The following is a 22016-nucleotide window of genomic DNA, read 5'->3' on the forward strand; positions in this document are numbered from 1 at the left end:
AGCTCACGGCAACACCACAGCTCACGGCAACGCCGGATCGTCAACCCACTGAGCAAGGGCAGGGACCGAACCCGCAACCTCATGGTTCCTAGTCGGATTCGTTAACCACTGCGCCACGACGGGAACTCCTGAATCGCTTTTAATTGGGTTGTTTGCTTTCTTATTGTTGAATTTTAAGATTCCTTTGCATATTTTGCATAGCAGTCCTTTATCAGATGTGTGTTCTGTAAATATTTCTTCCCAGTTTATAACTTGTCTTTTCATTGTCTTACCAGCATCATTCAAAGAGCAAAAAAGCTTGAATTTGATGAAGTCAAATTTATCACTTTTTTTCTTTTATGAATTATGCTTTTGGTGTTAATCCTAAGAACTCTTTGTCTAGCCCTAGATATCAAAGATTATCTCCTTTGTTTTATATTTGAGATGGACTTCAAGAGAGTTGGATACAGCCCAGATCCTTTTGGGATTGTGTGGAAAATAAATCAAGCAACCAGCAAAATGGATAGTTTTTGTGATGATTGAATAACAGGTTTGATAATGGCACAGCTACCTTTTCTCTGATGAAATTCCGCATAGTATAAATGTAGACTTTCAGCACAGTGATAGTTACAACAAATCATTCAAAAGGGCTTGCCTGCCTTTTTGTAAGATTATAAATTCTTTTAAAGTTCTTCATCCTGCAGGAAATAACTGACATTGTGTTTCTCAGTGGTATCCCATATGTGGGACATGAATCTATTGTAAAGCAAAGTAGAAACTGACAGTTCCCCAATGCCAGGGTTACTGCTGCCCCCTGCTGCTACAGAAAGGTGTAGCAGGCAAAGCAAACTACGGACATTCTCCCAGCCCATTTGGGGCACACAGGTGTGTGTGGGTGTTGAGATTGCTGTTAGTGATAAGGTCAATAGTACCCTTGAGACAACAGCATCAGTGGAAACAATGATTAGAAATTAAAAGTATACAGCTGACTGCAGAGAACAATGCATTAGCAATTATTCTCATTCAAAATGCATTGGTTAAACAATATAGATGAGCTGATAAAAATCTTTTGACAAGCAGGCTAGAGATGAACAATTTAATTTGCTATGTTCCATTTTTTTTTATGCCTGGGCTTATTAAGAAGCAGAGACACAATGTGTCAACAAATAAAAGTTCAGAGATTATTACTTAGGAACCTGTCTATCAAGAACAGAGGTAGCAAGACCAACAAAATCAATAGAATAAATGTGCCAGAACATTTGGACTCCCAGATGCTTTAAAAAAAAACCTTTTAGAAGAAAACATTGGGGAAAAAATCTTTGTGACCTTGAATTGGGCAAAAATTTATTGGATAGAGTATATAACCCAGAAGAGAAAACAATGATAAATAGAACTTGTTCAAAACTAAAAACCTCTGCTCTTTGACACGGTTAAGAAAATGAAAAGATTAGCCACAGATTGGGAGAAAATAAATATAAATATCAAATCACATATCTGATGAGGGACTTTTATCCTGTGTATGTGTGCACGCACATGTGTGCGTGTGTGCTCTTACAATTCAATGGTAAGAAAACGAACAAGCCAGTTACAAAATGGGAAAAAACCTTGAACAGAGAGTTCACCAAAGAAAAGATATGTATGGCCAATAAGTAGACAGAAGATACTCAACACTAGGGAAATGCAAATTAAAACCACTAATAGCTACCGGAATTGAAAATGGAAAAATATCAAGGGCAGATGAGGATGCAGAGTAATTGTACATGTAACAGTTTGCTGGTGGAAGTGAAAAATGATAGAGCCTCTTCAGAAAACTACTTGGCACTTTCTTGTATGGTTAGACATATATCTATTAGAAGGCCTTGCAATCCCATTTCTATGTAGTTTCTCAAAAGAAATGAAAACATTATGTCCATACAAAGACATGTATGTGAATATTTATAGGACTGAACATAACCCATATGTCCATCAACTGGTGAAAAAAATAAATGAAGGATGGGACATACATACAATAGAATACTCCTTTCCTATAAAAAAAAAAGAAAAACCTGTCGATACATACAACATTGCTGATAGACCTCAAAATTTGATGCAACATGAAAGAATACAGACACTAGGAGTTCCCGTCGTGGCGCAGTGGTTAACGAATCCGACTAGGAACCATGAGGTTGCGGGTTCGATCCCTGCCCTTGCTCAGTGGGTTAACGATCCGGCGTTGCCGTGCGCTGTGGTGTAGGTTGCAGACGCGGCTCGGATCCTGCGTTGCTGTGCCTCTGGCGTAGGCCGGTGGCTACAGCTCCGATTGGACCCCTAGCCTGGGAACCTCCATATGCTGCGGGAGCGGCCCAAGAAATAGCAACAACAACAACAAAAGACAAAAAAAAGAATACAGACACTAAAGTCTACATACTGCATGATTCCATTTCTATGCCATTCTGGAAAATGCAAAACTATAGGAACAGAAATCAAATCAGTGGTTACTAGGGCCTGGGGTGAGGGAGGGGACTGAATATGAAGAGGAAAGGAATTGCTTGGAGTAATGGCAGTATTCTGTACCCTAATTCTGGTGGTGGTAGTATTTATATGACAGTATATACTAATCAGAACTCATTGAACTGTTCATCTATAAGTTAATTTTACTGTTATGTGAATTACACCTCATTAAACCTAACCTTAAAAAAAAAACCAATAGGATAGAGAAAAGATGTGAAAATTTCTGTTTGCCACCTAGGTCTGAATGATAAAAATGATGTTCTTTATAATGTGCCAAGCTCCTACAACAGGCACGATGCTAGTTACTCCTGTCTGTTACTGCCCCTGCATCTCTTCCCACTCTCCCTTTGCTCCTTAGATGTGGACTACACAGGCTCCCTTCCTGTCTCTCTAACTCAGAAAGATTATGGCAGCCTCAGGTTCTTTGCACTTAGGTTTCTCCAGGATATTTGCACAGTTGACTCCTTCTCATCACTCATGTCTTAGCTCTAAAGCTACCTCCTAGCAGAGGTGCTACCCTGATCACCTTTTAGAAATTAGCCATACCCTAACCTGCATAGCTATCACATTATTTTGTATTATTTTTTCCCCATAGCCCTTATCACTGTCTGAAATTCTTACTTGCTTGCATGTTGTTGTCTGTGTCTCTCCATTAGAAGACAAGCCTTTTTTCAGTTATTTTTATTTTCTAGAACAGTACTTGGCACAGGAGATGCAATAAAGATTTGTTGAATGGATGTAGTCCTTGTGAAGTTATACAAGGCATCTTTAAGGAATAAACTTTATATTCAGATTTTGAAAGTAGAGCCACATAAGCAAACATTTATTATATACCGTATTTTCACTAGTCCCCCTCATGATTTGAATTTCATACCATTATTCACTTGCAAAGAACACTAGACTTAGAGTCAAGAGTCCCAGATTCTAACCTCGATCTTGCCACTAACCAAGACACTGCACCTTTGGGTCCAGAATTCCATTTCTAGAAATTTATTTCAAGGAAAATATTGAACACATACAGAAACATATACACACCAGGAACCAGGATGCTCATCCGGTGTATTTACAGTGGCAAAAGTTGGGATGAAGACAATTTCACACAATGGGGCTTGGGCTAAATAGACCCTGGTTTATCCATCAATGTCACACTGTGAATTCACGTGAAATTTTATATTCATTTTATTACTTATTCAACAGATGTTCATTTTGTCACTTATGATTATCTACTATTCTGTTATTGATTATATTCATTTTGTAACTTATTCAATAGATGTTCATTTGGCACTTCCCAATTGTAGGTACTAAGTGCTAAGGATGCAGCAGTGAATAAAATGAACACTCTATGCTCATAAATTTATTTTGATGGCGAAGAAAGACAATAAAAAGAAATTTATACATTATATAATATGATATCAGGTGATATCAGTTCTATGAAGGAAAGATAATGCACAGTAAGGGGATTGGGATATTCCCCAAGAGAATGATTGGAGCATGCTACTTTATATAGAGTGACCAGGGAAGACCCCTCTAAGGTCATATTTGACCAGAGACCTGCATGAAGTGAGGAAGTGAAGCATGTGAATATCTTTGGAGAGAGAATTCCAGGCAAATGCAATGGCCCTAAAGCAGAAGTATGCTTGACAATTTTGAGAGAAAGAAATTCTGTAGCTAGAAAAATGTGAGCATGGAAAAAAATGGTAAGAAATGTTATCAGAGAGGTAGACAAGGACTAGATTTTGTGGCACCTTATATAGGTCATGGTGAGGATAGCAGATTTTGTTGTGTGATAGAAAATCTTGGAGAACTCTGAATAGAGTGGTCAGATCTATCTTGTATTTTAAGATAGTGTGGTAAGTAGGCTAAGGAAGGATAGACAAAAGTGATAGCAAGGAAGCTATGTAGGAGGCTATTTCAGAAGTCCAGGGGAAATGGTGGTGGCATGAATGAGGACCCAGGCAGTGGGGTTGGTGAAAATGAATTCTATTTGGGACTTGTACTTATTTCCACATAGAACTAATACAAAAGGCTGGTGTGGTAGTGGGGAGTATGGGAGAAAGAGGAGTAAAAGATGAATATTTGGATTTGAGCCTTTGCAATTGAGTCAAGTTGCAACTGAGTGAAGATGTGTAATACTTTTGAATAAAAGGGTCTGAGTGCAAAAGAGAGGATGTTGCCTCTTCCTGGATATCACCTGCGTAGCATCACCTAGAGAATATCCCGCTAAGAACTGAGAACTGAGTCCTGGGGCAATTCGAATGATTGAATGTGCCAAAGGCTGCTGAGAGTAGAATAAAATGAGGACTAAGAATGCCCATTGGAGGGAGATCCCTTGTGGTACAAAGGGTTAAGGATCTGGTGTTCTCACTCCAGCCTCTCAGGTTGCTGCTGTGCTGCAGTTTTGATTCTGGTCCAGGAACTTCCACACAAAAAACAAACAAACAAACAAAAACAAAAACAAAAACAAAACCCTTAGAGGACACCATGTAGGTCACGTTGGTCTCAGGGAAGGGAGAAAAGCCTGAATGGAGTACGATCAAAAGTGAACATGTTTCAGAGTTCCTGCTGTGGCTCAGCGGTTAACGAATCCGACTAGGAACCATGAGGTTGCGGGTTCGGTCCCTGCCCTTGCTCAGTGGGTTAAGGATCCAGCGTTGCCGTGAGCTGTGGTGTAGGTTGCAGACGCAGCTCGGATCCCAAGTTGTTGTGGCTGTGGCATAGGCCAGCAGCTGTAGCTCTCATTCAGCCCCTAGCCTGTGAACCTCCATGTGCCACAAGTGTGGCCCTAAAAAGTCAAAAAGCCAAAAAACGAAAACAAAAAAAAAGTGAACATATTTCTTCAACAAATAAATTGATGTGTGTGGGGGGGGGGACTGAAATGGAGGAAGGAAACTATAGATTAAAAGATAATAGAAAGAGGAGTTCCCATTGTGGCTCAGCAGTTAATGAACCTGACTAGCATCTGTGAGGATGAAAGTTTGATCCCTGATCTTGCCCAGTGGGTTAAGGATCCAGCTTTGCCCTGAGCTCTGGTGTAGTTCACAGACGTGGCTTGGATCTTGCATTGCTGTGGCTGTGGTCTAGGTCAGCAGCTACAGTTCCAATTAGACCCCTAGCCTGGGAACCTCCATATGCCCTGGAGTGTGGCCCTAAAAAGCCAAAAAAAAAAAAAAAAAAAAAAAGATAATAAAAAGATACATCAGCTAGTCACAAAAGACTTCATTGCATCTTCAGACATTTGGTATTTTCATACTGATTTCATTGATGAAACTAAATCAAGTTATTAACTTATTTTTAAATGAGACAGTGGTTCTGTGGTTCAATGAAAACAACAATAAAACCCCCAAACAAGTCTTTATCTTTCAGAAATGCATACTGAACTGAAATAATGTCTATAGGTAGATAATTATTGAAATTGAAAGTAGAGACTATTCTCTACTTCTATATATGTTTGGAACGCTTCATAGTAAGTTTTAAAAACTGGAATAAAAAAATCTTTTTTTTTTTTTTTTTTTTTTTTTTGTCTTTCTGTCTTTTTAGGGCTGCACCCACTGCATATGGAGGTTTCCAGGCTAGGAGTCCAATTGGAGCTGTAGCTGCCAGCGTAAGCCAGGGCCACAGCAAGGCGGGATCCGAGCCGTGTCTTGGTAGCATGCTTTTTTGTAAGATTCCCACAAATTTAGAAATGTGTAGCACTTCTTGAAAGTCGCCTCCAGAAGAAACTCTTACATATCGTTTTGTTTTATGCTTGTTAATTTGTTGCCTGGAAATGTAACAGAATCTGAATACGTGAATAAAACTGAATGGACGGTGAAGAAATATAAATTAAGAATATGTTGCTTCCCAACCATTTTCACACATATTTCGAGATTAAGATTTCCATGTTCCAAATTATTTCCAGCATGTGGAGTCCAATCTCATTTCTTAAGGTTATTTTTAAAATTATTTATTTATGTATTTATTTAAATGTTGTTTTTGACAGTGGGGTAACATTTTTTTAAATGTAACGTTTAAAAATAGCTGCTTGTCTCTATTTTTTAAAGTTTATGTAAGGCATATGGATGCTTTAATTTTAAGCGTTAAAAAAAAACAGCAAAAAAAGAAACGACGCTACCACGTGCCACTGCTACTGATAGAAAAAGCACAAGAAAAGACTCCAACACCCCAAACCCTGCGGCTGCCGCCAAATCGCGGAAAGAGCGGGGAGAGAGGAGGTTATGCGCAGGCGCAATAGCGAGCCATCGGTCTGAGGCGGGACTAGAGCCTGGGTTAAAGGACAGCTCTTTCCGCCAGTCAAGAGACAGCACCAGTAGCTTCTTCCGGGAAGAGGAGGCCGGAAGTTGGACTTCGGCTGTGGTGGCGAAGGCGGTTACCAGTGTAAACCCAGTACCGAGGTGAGTGGGCGGCGACGACTTGGGGCTCGGTTCCGTCCGCTGCATTTCTCCTTCCGGACCCCGCCGCTTCCTCCCGGCGGGCTGGGAGTGGTGGGAGGCTTGGCGCATAGTGTGCTCGCCCACCTTCCTCTCCCGCGCCCTTCGGGGAGCGCGGCCTCCCCGACCCCCGCGGAGCCGCCGGGTAGAGCGCCTGGAGGAAGGTGCTCTCCGCGCAGTGGGCTGCGGGCTGCTTCCGAGTCGGGATCTCGAGCTGCGCCGGAGGTCCGGGGAGCTGAGTTCCAGTCGTGTGCCGCTGGTTTGTGTAGCCTCTGCAAGTCTCTTGGCCCCTCCGGCTTTATGAGATAACCAACCCTCCCTCGGGGATCAGTCCTCTAATCACATGAAATAGTGGGAGGCTGGGAAGGAGGTAGAACTATAGCCTCATCATCAGATCATCCAGAGAGGTTTTGAAGGCAGCTTTTAAGCGTCCCCCTTCACAGTAGAGAAGTGAGCAAAACCTCTGGGACTGGCACCCTGGAATACCTTTCTGTTTTAGTTAAGTCCTCCAAAACGAAACAGACACTGAAAGGTGGATCTTCAATCTGATCACCACCTGTGATGCCTGGCGCTGGTTTTACCAGAGACTTCCATCGCTTTTGACAAGTTCAGCTGAGAGAAGTGATGGAGAGAGAAACATAATTTCTGTAGTATATCAAGTTTTTTTTGTATTGTTAGGCTCTTGGTACTTCACTGATTTGAGAGAGCTTGATGGTGCAACAAAAAGGACCTAGATAAGAATTCCTGCTCTGCCATTTATTAGCTTTTTGATCTGGTTGCAGACACTCCCTCTCAATGAGACAGACTTGTAATTATCAGCTCTAAAATGAAATCGATAGTGGTATTAAACTCACAGAAATATTACGAAGCTTAAGTAAGGGAGGGTATAAAACAGTGATACTGGAGTTCCCGTCGTGGCGCAGCGGAGAGGAATCCGACCTGGAACCATGAGGTTGCGGGTTCGACTCCTGGCCCACTCAGTGGGTTAAGGATTTGGCCTTGTGGTGAGCCGTGGCATTGGCCGCCAGCGGTAGCTCGGAATTGACCCCTAGCCTGCTTCTGAAATTGGGAAACCTGCTTCTAAAATTGAGACGGCCACTCTGAGGGCACCGAGAGGAAGGGGAGTGTTCTGGGAGCCCCAGGTCCGGGATCCAGGGCCCACTGCATGGAAGGTGTTCTGATGTTTGTTGAATGATGGAATAGTTGAAATCTTAATAGTCTGTTAGATGGGAAGGATCCTTTTTAAAATTTGCTTTTAACGGTGCATTAGTCTGAATGTTTTCAAGCTTTTATTCACATTTCCATTTTCTTTGTCATCTTTTGCCTGTTTTTCTATTAATTTTTAAAAATATAGGTTAAAAACAACCACAACTCATTGAATCTTTATTGAGGATTTAGCACCTTCTAGGCATTGCTTGAAATACTGGAGGTACATTTTTGAATAAGACAGACAGTTCCTGAAGTCGTAGTGCTTTTCTTCTTGTGGGGATGGAGTCAGTAAAAAAATCAAAATTAAATTCCTAGTATTTGTCCTTTGTTAGCTTGCAAGCATTCTTCTCCCAGAAAAATGGGATTGTTTTTTAATTTCGTTTATGATATACTTTTCTATATGGTTTTTAGATTTGTTTTTGGTAGTCAGATCTGTTGGTCTTTTGTAGCACCCTTAAGCCGTGTAGTTATCTGTTGTCCATTTTCCTTGATAGATTTTTAAGCAACGCTAGGATGGAGGCAGTGTTTCTTAAGAGAGAGAATGGTGTAGTGTTTGACATTCTCAGACTCTGGATCCTTCCTTTACTCTGTGACTTTATAGAAGTGGGTCAACCTTTCTGAGCCACAGTGGTCTCATCTCCAAATTGGAAAGAGCACTTTTCTTTTCTTAGATTTCTCATAACCATGAGAAAAGTAATTAAGAACAGTGTCTGGCACATAGTATACACTACAAATATTATCTGTCATAATCATCATTATCATATATTAGACAAACAGTAAATGTTTGAAGGAATAAATGCATGTTAAAGATGTTTGTACCTACTTCCAAATTTCCACTGGTTTGGAACCCTTTTGAAATGAATGGAGCTACCAGCAAATATTTATGAAGCTTTTGTGCGCAATTGACACAGTGAGAGCTGTGATAGTTATAGTCCTTCCCCTTGTAGCTTATAGTCTGACTGGGGCAACAAATCAGATTCTGGTACAGAGAGTAAAAGAGGAAAGGAAGAATCTGTTTTTGATGAATAATCAGAGAAGTAATATCTTTAGAGGTGACAATTTTAAGCTAGTGCCTGAAGCAGGAAGAAAATCATATGGAAAGACCCAAAGGCAGGAGAGGTTGGTGTAAAGAATTGTATAAGAATACTGGAAAACATTTTTTCTAGGATAGAAGGGAAAAGGAATGTGGTGTGAGAGTTGGGTTGACTGGTATATAGAGAAGAATAGTAACGAATATGAAATAATCCCTGGTGAAGCCATTGTGTTCCAGGTAAGAGGGAATGGTGTCTTGGTCAAAACTGATGAATTCGTGATAGTGAGGTTTGGAATTAACAGGTCTTGATAAATTTGGCAGTGATGGTGAGGAGAGTAGGTTGGTAAAAACGGAGGCCTAAGATACCTTTCAGATTTATGGCTTGAAACACTAGGTATATAATGGGGACATTTTACAAGATAGGAAAGATTAGAAACGGAGAGAACAGGTGTAGGGTGTGGGTATATACGGTAGATGGAATCAGAGAACTTTTTTTTTTTTTCTTTTCTAGTTTGAAACATCCAGAAGGAGCCCAGACGCAGTCTGGAGATAAAAAACCAAGAGTTAACAGAAAGACATTTACCGTATGTCTTCTGGTGGGCAAAATCATGCCTGGTTGAGAACCACTGTAGAAATGGTATTTAAAGCTGTGGAATTGACTGAGACCATCCAAGGGAGAACACGAAACAGGTCTAAAATTACTGATCAGCAGGCAACAACGATTGTTACAGATAATTCTTTTTGACCTCGCAGTACTTGACAATTTCTGGAATTAATTGCCAGTATTTTTAAAACTTGAGAGATTTCATGTAAAAATATGGGGGTTTGCCCTTGAAACATCAAGAAACTGAGAAACAATGAATCTTCTTTCCCACATGAATGCTAGTGGCAGGAAGCTTTCAAGTCTGGCAGGCAGATGCTCAGTTTGCCCTAATCCCTGCCTCAGAGTGCTTCACTCTTTATATTGCCTGCCTTTTCCCTTTGGTATTTGAGTTTGTGATTCTCATTTAGGGCAGCCCTCTGAGGCATGCCAACATTAAAATTTGGATAGAGAAGAAAGGGCGGTAAAGGATACTGAGAAGGAGTGGCCAGTGGGGTAGAGGAAAATGAAAATGTAGGATCACTGAAGCTGGAGGAGAAGCGGAGTGTATTGCAAATTAAGGAAATGCTGCTGAGAGTTTTGACTAGTATTCATGAGGATGCAGGTTCAATCCCTGGCCTTGCTTAGTGGATTATGGATCTGGCATTGCCACAAACTGGTATAGGTCTCATATCCAGCGTGGCTGTGGCTGACAGCTGCAGCTCTGATTCGACCTCTAGCCTGGGACTTATATATGCCGCAGGTGCGGCCATTAAAAAAAAAAAAAAAAAAAAAAAAAGAGAATGCTAAGAGATTAAGATCCCCTTAAAGTCCATGGGATTTGGTCATGTGGAGATTGTTGATGACCTTGATGAGTAGTTTTTGTGGAGGTAGGAGGTTGATACCATACTGGGTAGTGACAAAATGAATGAGGGGAAGGCTGGTACAGCAGTAATTGTGGTTGGTTTAGTTCGAGTAACTCATGATGCCCACGGCCACTGCCTCACTGACTCTCAGCAGCATCTTGTTCGTCACCTCTGTGGCTTGGTGGAAACTTGGAGCTACTGGGCAGCTGCCTTTAGTACCTCATACATTCCAAGTATAAAACGGCATCCAGTATTTTACCTGTTATCTCTGACGTTGGGTGGTGTCATATCTTTTTTTTTTTTTTCCTTTTTAGGGTCACACCTGCAGCATATGGAAATTCCCAGGTTAGGGGTCGAATTGTAGCTGCAGATGCTGGCCTGTACCACAGCAGCACCAGATCATAGCTGAGTCTGCGACTTCCACCATAGCTCACAGCAATGCCAGATCCTTAACCTACTGAGCGAGGCCAGGGATCGAACCTGAGTCCTCATGGATACTAGTCGGGCTCATTACCACTGAGCCACAATGGGAACTTCCAGTGTTATGTCTTGAAAATCTGATAAGATCAGTCTAAGTGAGCACTCGAGATCTTACCATTTTTTTTTTTGATATACCTAAGCTTAAAATGGAATAAATAGAGGTTATTGTGGCTCTTGAAGATATATTTGGATTTGAAATTTCTTTAGTGGATGTAGAAAAGTTAACGTGTCTATAAAAAATAGTTGAGTACATTGCAGAAAAAGAGGGTATGGAATTGGGTCATTTTATCAAAAAAGCACAGACGATGTGAACTTGTCTGGAATATAGCAATTTTAATTTTGTCAAGGTGTTTCTTAGACCATAAGTTAGCGTTTGCTTTTGGAAATGCATCTATAATATAAAATAAAAGTGTTGTAACCTCAGCTGGGGAGACAGCATGTGTAGTTGACTATAAAGAGAGGTAGAGAAATAGGGCATAACTGGTGAGGGGTGTGGAAACCAGAAGATTTCCTTTATAGCTGAAAATACAATCAACTCTTGAACAACTCAAGAGATTAGGGGTGCCTCCCCTCTGTGCAATTGGAAACCTGAGTATAGATTTTCCAGTTCCAACCTGTGTTCAAGGGTCATCTGTATGCTACAGTATATTTTTTGTGCCTGTGAAAGTATTAGGTAGAAAAGAAAAGAAAAAAAATCTGGATAGTTGAGTATATAATGCTAATTAGAAAAGGATGGCAGCCTTTCTGTGTTATAAATGTTAGTTTTAGAAATAAAAGAACTCTTTTTGTCCTGGGCCCCAAACTGCCGTGAGAAAAAAAGGGAAATAACCTTGTTTGTAGTCACTAAGTGTGGCAGGTTTGTTCTGTAGCTCTACTCTCAATCTTCGGTCTGTTTCTGTAGGTTTGTGATCTTCTGCAATGGGTGAGCCACAGCAAGTGAGTGCCCTTCCGCCACCTCCGATGCAGTACATCAAGGAATACACAGATGAAAACATTCAGGAAGGCCTCGCTCCCAAGCCTCCACCTCCAATAAAAGACAGTTACATGATGTTTGGCAACCAGTTCCAATGTGATGATCTTATCATCCGCCCTTTGGAAAGTCAGGGTATCGAACGGCTTCATCCTATGCAGTTTGATCACAAGAAAGAACTGAGAAAACTCAATATGTCTATCCTTATTAATTTCTTAGATCTCTTAGATATCTTGATAAGGAGTCCTGGGAGTATAAAACGGGAAGAGAAGCTAGAAGATCTTAAGCTGCTTTTTGTGCATGTACATCATCTCATAAATGAATACCGGCCCCACCAAGCCAGAGAGACCCTGAGAGTCATGATGGAGGTGCAGAAGCGGCAACGCCTTGAGACAGCAGAGAGGTTTCAGAAGCATCTGGAACGAGTCATTGAGATGATTCAGAATTGCTTGGCTTCTTTGCCTGATGACTTGCCCCATTCAGAAGCAGGGATGAGAGTAAAAGCTGAACCAATGGACGCTGATGATAGCAACAATTGTACTGGACAGAGTGACCAACAAAGAGAAAATTCAGGTCATAGGAGAGACCAGATTATAGAGAAAGATGCTGCCTTGTGTGTCCTCATTGATGAAATGAATGAAAGACCGTGAAAGATGTTTCTTTTCCTTGCTGATTTTTTCCTTTCAGTAAATAGCATATATATTAGTTAATTCACTTTTAGAGAATTCTTTGAAGAGATACAACTAGTAGAAGGCACGCGAACAGCTTGACTCTCCAGCTTTATCAGTTGTGGGACGTCACAGGCAGTATTTTCGTCTGTGGCAAGCATAGCTAGATTCCTACTTAGCTTAAATGTAGTGCCCCAGTGAGAGTAATCACCGTGAAGGGCAGTGTTCGCTGCTATTGGGTGGAACGTCCCTGTTTTCAGAGGTGCAGTGAGCTGGAAGATATCCTCAGTAATTGCAAGCTTTCGTCCTTGGAAAGTAGATTTGTCATTTGCTTTAAGAGTGATAAATAATAAAGGATATCAAACTATGTAAATGTGAACTTAGGAAATCTTTTGATTTATTCCTCTTAAAAGATGGCTTAATCTCTTTAAAAAAAAATAGTGTTACATGTTAAAAGAGAGAAACCCCATAAGAGTTATAAAACAGTAATTTTATTTTTCCTCTTGACTGCGCCTTATAAATATTCTATCCCAGCCTCTTGGTCCTTATTCTGGATGGGTTCCAGAACTTTCTTCTGGCCACTGTGACAAGTCCTTTGATCACTTATAGTTATATTCACTTTAATAATTAAGGTGCCCATACATTACATTTCCTAAACTTGGAGTTGCTTAAGGCTGGAAGCCTGCTATGGGTAGGGGGCTTGGTGGCAGAGACTGCTGGATGTCCACTGGAGATTCTTGCTCCCCTGAGATGTGCTGCCCTGCCAGGGACTTCATTTCTCCATTCCCCTTGCATATCTGTGAGGCCACGTGACTGAGTTCTTAACAGTGAAATATGGTGTAAAAATCTAGGCCTGCCCCATAAAAATTTTTTGCCTCGTCATTCTCTTCTCATCTGCTGGTGTTACGGTCACACCCAGGAAAAGTTTGGAAGTCACTTGAAGATGGCAGAAGTTCAGTCCAGGAGTTCCTGTTGTGGCACAGCAGAAATGAATCTGCTAGTATCCATGTGGATGTGGGTTCAATTCCTAGCCTCGCTCAGTTGCTTAGGGATTTGGGGTTGCCGTGAGCTGTGATGTAGTTCATAGACGTGACTCAGATTGCTGTGGCTCAAGCCACAACATGGCTTGGATTGCCCTGTGGCTGTGGCTGTGGCCAGCAGCTGTTGCTCCAGTTTGACCCCTAGCCTAGGAACCTCTATATACTGCAGGCGTGGCCCTAAAAGGCCAAAAAAAAAAAAAAAAAAAGAAAAGTTCAGTCCAGGTCCTTGAATGACTGAAAACCAGGCTGTCCTTTCATTAATTCCACCCTCCCCCCAACCCTCATCTTCAATCCTGCTGATTTGACTACATGAACAAGAAGTCAACTTGTTTTGAGCATTGAGATTTCATTTCTGTACTTCTCTTTTCTGTCTTCCAGCCTCTCTTCTACCAAAGTCTTCATGGAGAGTCTGCCTTGTGTCTGAGGACATCACTTGGTTAGAAATGAAAATTCTCAGGCCTACCCCAGACCTACTAAATCTAGGGTGGGACCCAACAAACTGGTTTAAACAGCCCTCAGGTGATTCCCATGCAGGATCAAGGTTAAGAGTCACTGACAATGAATGGTAAGGCCTTTTCAGATAGGCTGGCAAAGTGCAGTTTAAAGTGGCCACAAGCCGGTTCTATATGCAAAACATTCATGCATTCTTTTTTTAAAATGTATGGGGGAGTGTAAGCGGCTCCCAAGTAAACCACCTCTCTATTAGCTAGTTGTCAAGTGTCATTATTCCGACATGCATTTGGTATAGATCTTTGGGCTCCAGAGACCCCAGGAGACACAGTCCATTAAACTGAAGGGAGCCCCCTCATCTCCCTGTACTGGGACGAAGTGAACATCGATAAACCGTTGAGCAAGTCTCCAAAGGAGTTTCCTTTGACCTCATCCTTTCTACAACCTTGAGGAGGGTGTTGGGCCCAGAGGTACAAAACCAATTTTTGACTACTTTGCCAACCCTTGCATGGAAAAAACTAACTGAATCACATTATCACATCCCTAAAAGAATCACGTCATCATTTGTGTATGAAAGTGTGTTTGTTGGGGAGGAGGATTAAGAGATTTAAATGTGTCACATGGAATCTTAAATTCTCACTTTGGAAGGATCTGATCTTGCAGGTCTGTGGATGGGACCTGATGTGAACTCTAAAGAATTTTGCTATGAACTCTTGCCATTATAATGGGATGAAGGAGCACTCGTGGTCTGATAGTTGGTACAGATTTCAAAGTTTACATAAAGACTCAGTCTGTGAGGATTAAAATACATCTCTGCACACCTGGTTGTAATGAATATTCCTTATAGAGTGATGCCTCAACGTGAAGAATAACTCTTGAAATTAACAGTGCCTGGGCTCCAGGCCACATTGTTCTGAGAGGAGCTCTGGAATTGGTTCTAAGAAATGTTTAGACGACTTAACTGTGCCCTGGGTTAAAAGAGTATCACATTAGTCACTACTCTACTTGAACTAGTTTGAGCAAAAGATGAATTTTTTGAAAGGATACTGTGCTACATGACTGAAGGATAAGTTGAACATCAAACATGAAGACTGGGAAGGTCTCCAGGGCAGCGAGGTCTCAAACTCCATCCAGGACCCTCCGTCTCTTATTTCTGGCTTTTCTGCTAACTTCATTCTCTAGGAAATTTTGGTGGTTTGGGTGGAGAACATGGCTGCTAACAGTTCCCAAGTGTTAAGTCGTTCTGTAGTGTCTGGGAGCTGTCCCTCAAAAAAGGAAAAGGAAAAATAGTGGAAGGCTAACTAACCAGCCTGGAGGGAGGACTAGGAGTGGCCTACCTGATTCCAACTGGACCGTTCAGCTGGGGCAGATCCTCTAGAATCTGACACACCCCAACATGTCCATGGATGGGGGGAGGTGGTCCCTGCCTCCTAAGTCCATTCCGTTATTTATTCGTTGTATTCGTTTAAGTGGATATTGTGGTCCTATCTGTTCCTGACACTGCTTTGTTGCTTGCTGGGGGTTTATGAGGAGTGGGAAGAAAAAGATAAACAGGAAAACACCTTTTGAAGGTCTAAGTTCTTGCTTGAACCATTCAGCCATTATGTCAGAAAAATCTTGTTTCTAATTCCTATTTCCTGCTCAAAATGCCATGTCTGTATTCTTTTTATTCTTTTTTTGTTTTTTGTTTTTTTTTGCTTTTTAGGGCCGCATCCACGGCATATGAAAATTCTCAGGCAAGGGGTCGAATCGGGCTACAGCTGCTGGCCTACACCAGAGCCACAGCAACTAGGAATCTGAGCCACATCTGTCACTTACACCACAGCTCACAGCAACGCTGGATTTTTTGTTGTTGTTGTTGTTGTCTTTTTGCCATTTCTTGGGCTGCTCTCGCTGCATATGGAGGTTCCCAGGCTAGGGGTCCAATCGGAGCTGTAGCAACTGGCCTATGCCACAGGCACAGCAACTCAGGATCCAAGCTGTGTCTGCAACCTACACCACAGCTCACGGCAACGCCGGATCATTAACCTACTGAGCAAGGGCAGGGACCGAACCCGCAACCTCTTGGTTCCTAGTTGGATTCGTTAACCACTGTGCCACGACGGGAACTCCCAACGCTGGATTCTTAACCCACTGATTGAGGCCAGAGAGCGAACCCGCATACTAATGGTTCCTAATTGGATTCGTTAACCACTGAGCCACGAAGGGAACTCCCCTTGTCCATATTCTTTTCAAGTAATGTTTATTATGTTCGTAATTGTTAAGGGCTTTGGAAGGCCATTTCAACTGTACTGTTCTGTTTTGAGAAAAGCCTCTACAGGGACCTGAGGTCACAGGAAACAGCAAGGCAAGTGTCCAAGGGAACATGAAAAGTTGGCATGATTTCAGGGGAAAAAAGGCTCTTATGACCACAACACAGTAAGGGAGGAGGCTGGAGCTAGAGAACCAAATGGAAGTCCCGTTTCCCAACCGAGAAGCCACAGCAAGGAGTTTGCCCCTAAATCTGATGGGAAGTGTTGGGGAGGGGGAGGTTTCCCCCTCCACCCCTCTTGAGTTCTTATGGCTGGACTAATAATAAAATTGACACAAGGCAGATTAACAGGAAAAAAGAAAGTTTAATGCTTGTACAGAGAATTCTCATAGAAATGGAAGCTAAGTAAGAGCCAAAGCATTTATACTCTTTAGACAAACAATTTGTGAGGAATTGACAGGACAAAGAAGCTCAGTTTTGGGTGCTCCATTAGTGAAGAATGTAAATAATTTGGGCTTGGGGTAGTAAGTTAAAAGGTTTGTTTATACAGGTTTCTCAGCCCAAATTCCTGATCTCTGGTGATAAGGATTCCTGTTACCTCCCGATGCAGTGAGTGCACCTTTCATGGAGAGGTTTATTTTTGGCTTTGGAGGAGACGGAAAGGAGGGTCAGAGTGTCCCTCTTGCGCTGGCCGTTTCTTGGTTCAAGATGATCTGTAGGAGTTCCCATCGTGGCTCAGTGGTTAACGAATCTGACTAGGAACCATGAGGTTGCAGGTTCGATCCCTGCCCTTGCTCAGTGGGTTAACGATCCGGCGTTGCCGTGAGCTGTGGTGTAGGTTGCAGACGCGGCTCGGATCCTGCGTTGCTGTGGCTCTGGCGTAGGCTGGCGGCCACAGCTCCGATTAGACCCCTAGCCTGGGAACCTCCATATGCCGCAGGAGCGGCCCAAGAAATAGCAAAAAAAAAGACAAAATGATCTGTAGCTTATTTGGGGGCAGCTGGCTCTAAGCTGCAACAGAAATCATTAGTGCGCACACACATGTATAGCCCTCTGTTGGCTCTGTTCTAATCACTTTACATACAAAAAGCCGTTTTATCCTCAGAGCAGTCCATTGAAATCAGTATGATTTTTACACCTCTGTTACAGATAAGGAAGTAGAAACCCAAACGGGTGTCATTTACCCAAGGTCACCAAGCTAGTGAGTGGCAAAGCCAGGATTGAAACACTTTGATTGAAATTTCAAAGTCGAAACACTCAAACTTTATATTTTTATCATCTCTCTACTGCATCATATAGTTAGTAAATCATGTAATAAGTAGTGGAGCTGAGAGTGGAATCTGATATTTTGACCCTAAAGCCCTTACTTGTATGTGCTGCATGATTTGGACTGAGGGAGGAGGTTTGTGGATGCCCATCAGGAGCTCCCTTTGAATGTCCTAAGGCATTTATGTCAGAATTCTGCTGGTATCTTAGGGAGATACTGTGCTTATAGCACTTATCTTCCTAAAAACCCCTCGTAGTAGATATACCTCCACTTTATGGAACTGGCTATCAGTTTTGTGGTTGCACAGATGGTGTATCCAGTAGAATCTAGGTCAGGAGTCGACAAACTTTTCCTGTGAAGAGCCGGTTGGTAAATATTTTAGACCTGGACGAACATAAAGTCTCTGTTACAACTATACCTCTGCCATGGTACAAAAGCAGCCATAGATAAGATGTAACAGATGGATATGGCTATGTTCCAGCTTTAGATATAGACACTGAAGCTTGAATTTAAATAATTTTCACATGTTATGAATATTATTCTTTTGACTTTTTTTCCCCCAACCATTTAAACAAGTTAAAATAATTCTTAGCTCACGGACTGTTCAAAAATAGATAGCAGAATGGATTTGGCCAGCAGGTTGTGATCTAGCTGGTTGGATTCTAAACCCTGGGGTGTTTTCACAAAACCCCTTAATAACCACAAAAATAAAAATTATAATGATTGTTCTAGGGCCTAAGTGAGATTATGGCTATAAGGCACTGAGCATTATTTCTGGTACTTCATGAGCTTTCAGAGGTCAACTGGTACATTGCCTGCTAAGTCTATTGCATTTGGCATTAGGAATCAGAGATTTAGGGAACTGGTTTTTAAACTGTAATGTGATGAATCTAACAGTAGGTGGCACTCTTACCTCAAGTTTAGAAGCTGCAGCCAGGAGGCAGAGGAAACTAAGAGGGGAAACTCAGAGGCCACTGTTTATATTACTGAGCTTTTTAATCAACAAGTGAGACTTGCTGCCTCTGCCAGACTGTGGCCTACAAAATCTTTGCTCATGGAAAGAAAAGGGTGTGAATTTTGCAAAATAATTGGTACTATGTTGTGGATAAGAGTTTTTTGATGAGAGGTTTTTGCTTACAGCCTGGGGAAGACCTCAGACATTCTTGGTTAGTTCTGAGTAGATGATGACAGTAAAATGCTTCTTACATCTGCTTAGCACATATGACCAAGCTCTGTGCAGCTTCTGGTTCCCTGCTCCCCGCACCTCCAGCTCCAGGTTTGGAGCAAAGGAAGACATTGGAAGGCTGGGAGTTAGGTGGGGAGATGTGCCTGGGCAGGAATGCATTGTATCATAATTACAAGGAAAGATCCCTTTGGGGTCTTTATTGACTTTCACAAGCATTTCATCATTCGACAGATGTGAAGACCTACTGTGAATACTGTGCAATGGGTAAGAGCCATTAAGAAAGAGTACTGATGTGGAAAGATGTTCTGTATATAAGAAAAGTAAATTGCTAGGTATAGTCTGAGGCCATAGTTGTGTCTATCTGTCTCTCCATACTCAAATGGGAAAATATATTTAAAAAATACTTTATGGAGGAGGAAATTGAGACTCAAAATTATAACTTGCCCCACACCGAGGACACTTCAGCTGGTAAATAGCAGAGTTAAAACTCGGATTTAAAAGAAGAGAAAAGAGATGGAGAAAAAGAGCGAGGCATGGTGGAATGTGGGCTATTTAGTAGCTGTGTTGCCTTGGTTTCAGTTTCCTTAACTATGGTAATTACAGTACCCATCACATAGGGTAGGCACTGTCTAATATTGAGAATGAAAGAGAAGATCCACACTAATTCTGAAACTCATTTGTCCTCAAGCAACATACTCAGTTCTCAGACTTGCAGAGGATTTGGAAGGGCCAAGGGGTTGTCTGAAAGGCTTAAGTGGTGCAGGAGCCTGGGGCTCTGACTCACCACTACTTAAAGGGGAGAGTGATTAAAAAAAAAAGAAAGCAAGAAAGAGGAATTCAAAATCAATAGCAGAAATGAAAAAGGAGCATTACTCTAGATTTTATCAGCAGTAAGAAATAATAAAATACATATAACTTTATACCAACAAATTTGAAAAATCGACAAATTCTTATAAAATTACGAAGATTTAAGAATAGGAAACTTAAATAGGTTTCTAATGACTAAAAAAAAAAAAAAAAAAAAAGTTGTCAAAATCTTCTCCCAGAGAAAAATTAAAATTCATATAGCTTTGCTACAATTTCTACCAAATATTGTTAGAAAAAAAAAATCTTAGGGAGTTCCCCTTGTGGCTCAGGGATAATGAACCCGACTAGTATCCATAAAGACATGGGTTCAATCCCTGGCCTTGCTCAGCAGGTTAAGCATCTGCTGTTGCTGTGAGCTGTGGTGTAGGTTGCAGATGTGACTTGGATCTGGCATTGCTGTGGCTGTGGTGTAGGCTGGCAGCTACAGCTCTGATTCAACTCCTAGCCTGGAGACTTTCCTATGCCATGGTTTGCCCTAAAAAGACAAAAAAAAAAAAAAAAAAAAAAAAATCTTATAAAGATTGAGGGAATAGAAAAAGAGGGAATGTTCCCCAACTACTTGTATGAGACTATAATGAACAAAATATATAAAAATAAAAGATAGGAGTTCCCATTGTGGCTCAGTGGTTAACGAATCTGACTAGAAACCATGAGGTTGAGGGTTCAATCCCTGGCCTTGCTCAGTGGGTTAAGGATCCGATGTTGCCAGGAGCTGTGGTGTAGGTCACAGACACGGCTTGGATCCCGAGTTGCTGTGGCTGTGGCTATGGTGTAGGCCAGTGGCTACAGCTCCGATTCGACCCCTCGCCTGGGAACCTCCATATGTCTTGGGTATGGGCCTAGAAAAGACCAAAAAAAAAGGCAAAAGACCAAAAAAAATAATAATAATCTTTATGTTCAATCTGTGTTTTTTTGAAGGGATGCAGAATAGAAAATTAATGTAGTTTGTCACAATAATAGATTAAAGGAGAAAAATCACTTGATCATCTCCACAGATGCACAAAAGACATTTTATAAAATTTAGTATCCATTCTTGCAAAGAAAAAAAAATACTTCTTAGAACACTTAGGAATAGAAGAGAACTTCCTTAATCTAATAAATAGTAGCCCTGAAAAACTTACATTATGAATAATAGCCCGGGGGAAAGCTGAAACCCATACTTTAAGAGCCGGAATGAAACAAAGAGGTCTGCTATCAAATCTTCATTAAATATGTAGAGGTTGCCTAACCAGCTTAGTAAGAAAAAAAGAATTGAAGAAGAAAAAAACTAAACTCACTATGGCAGAAAATACGATTGTCGACACGGGAAATTCAGTATAATCTACAGATAATTTATTAGTAAGAGAGTTCACCAGTTGGAAGGAAAAAAAATCAATATTCAAAAATATAGGGCTGGAGTTCCTGTCGTGGCACAGTGGTTAGTGGGCTGTGGTGTAGGTCACAGACGCGGCTCAGATCCCGTGTTGCTGTGGCTCTGGGTTAGGCTGGCCAGTGCAGTTCCGATTCAACCCCTAGCCTGGGAACCTCCATGTGCCGCAGGGATAAGAAAAGACACACACACACACACACACACACACACACACACACACACACACAATATATATATACATATATATATAGTGCATTTCAGAACACCAGCAACAAACAGAAAATAAAAACTTAAAAATAAGACACTGTGTAAAATAGTGGCTATTAATGCAAAGTCCCCAGGGGGTGGGGGGAGATCAAGGAATAAGTTGAAGCCTTCTTTGGAGAATATTTAAAATTTTTTTGTGGCATTAAAGAAAATCAAAATATAAGCAGAGATAAAATGTGTTTATGGATTGGAACACTCGATATTGTAAAGAGGTCAAATTTACTCCAACTTGATCTGCAGATTCAATGTAAGCCAGTCAAATTTCTGCTAGGTTTTTGTTGTTTTTACTTTGTTGAGATGATTCTAAAATGTATAAGAGGCACAGAGGACCCTGATGGAAGGACTAATGGAAGAATTTGCCCTTTGTGCCATCAATATGCACCATAAAGCTGCAATAATTAACACAATGTATTACATCGGCAGAGGATACAATTGGAACAGACTAGAAAGCCAAAAAACAGATCCGTGCCTATAGGATTTCTCAAATATGACAGAGATGGCAAGCTAGTGGGAAAATTGCTAGAATTTTCAATAAATAGGTTTAGCACAAAACATAGAAAAAAATCTTCTGGGAAGATTAAAGGCCTAGCAGGGAAAGACAACACTATGAAGATTTA

General features: G+C 41.3%; 2 protein-coding genes across 8 annotated transcripts in view; both read left to right on the forward strand.

Moving 5' to 3' along the window:
* Positions 1 to 22016, forward strand: part of FAM71B (family with sequence similarity 71 member B) — a 58542-nt gene that overhangs the window by 34387 nt on the left and 2139 nt on the right. The window lies entirely within an intron of this gene.
* On the forward strand, positions 6581 to 13081 carry MED7 (mediator complex subunit 7). Of its 7 annotated transcripts, none has more exons than XM_005672586.3 (3): positions 6581 to 6860; positions 9650 to 9722; positions 11966 to 13081. In XM_005672586.3, the coding sequence occupies exon 3, from the start codon at positions 11983 to 11985 to the stop codon at positions 12682 to 12684; it is 702 nt and encodes a 233-aa protein (XP_005672643.1). In that variant the 5' UTR covers positions 6581 to 6860; positions 9650 to 9722; positions 11966 to 11982; the 3' UTR covers positions 12685 to 13081.

Source organism: Sus scrofa, chromosome 16, assembly GCF_000003025.6.
Source record: "Sus scrofa isolate TJ Tabasco breed Duroc chromosome 16, Sscrofa11.1, whole genome shotgun sequence".
Lineage (NCBI taxonomy): Eukaryota > Metazoa > Chordata > Mammalia > Artiodactyla > Suidae > Sus > Sus scrofa.

Excerpts from the sequence above, each read along its gene's own strand:
- MED7 (XM_005672586.3), top strand. The coding sequence starts at position 11,983 with ATGGGTGAGCCACAGCAAGTGAGTGCCCTTCCGCCACCTCCGATGCAG.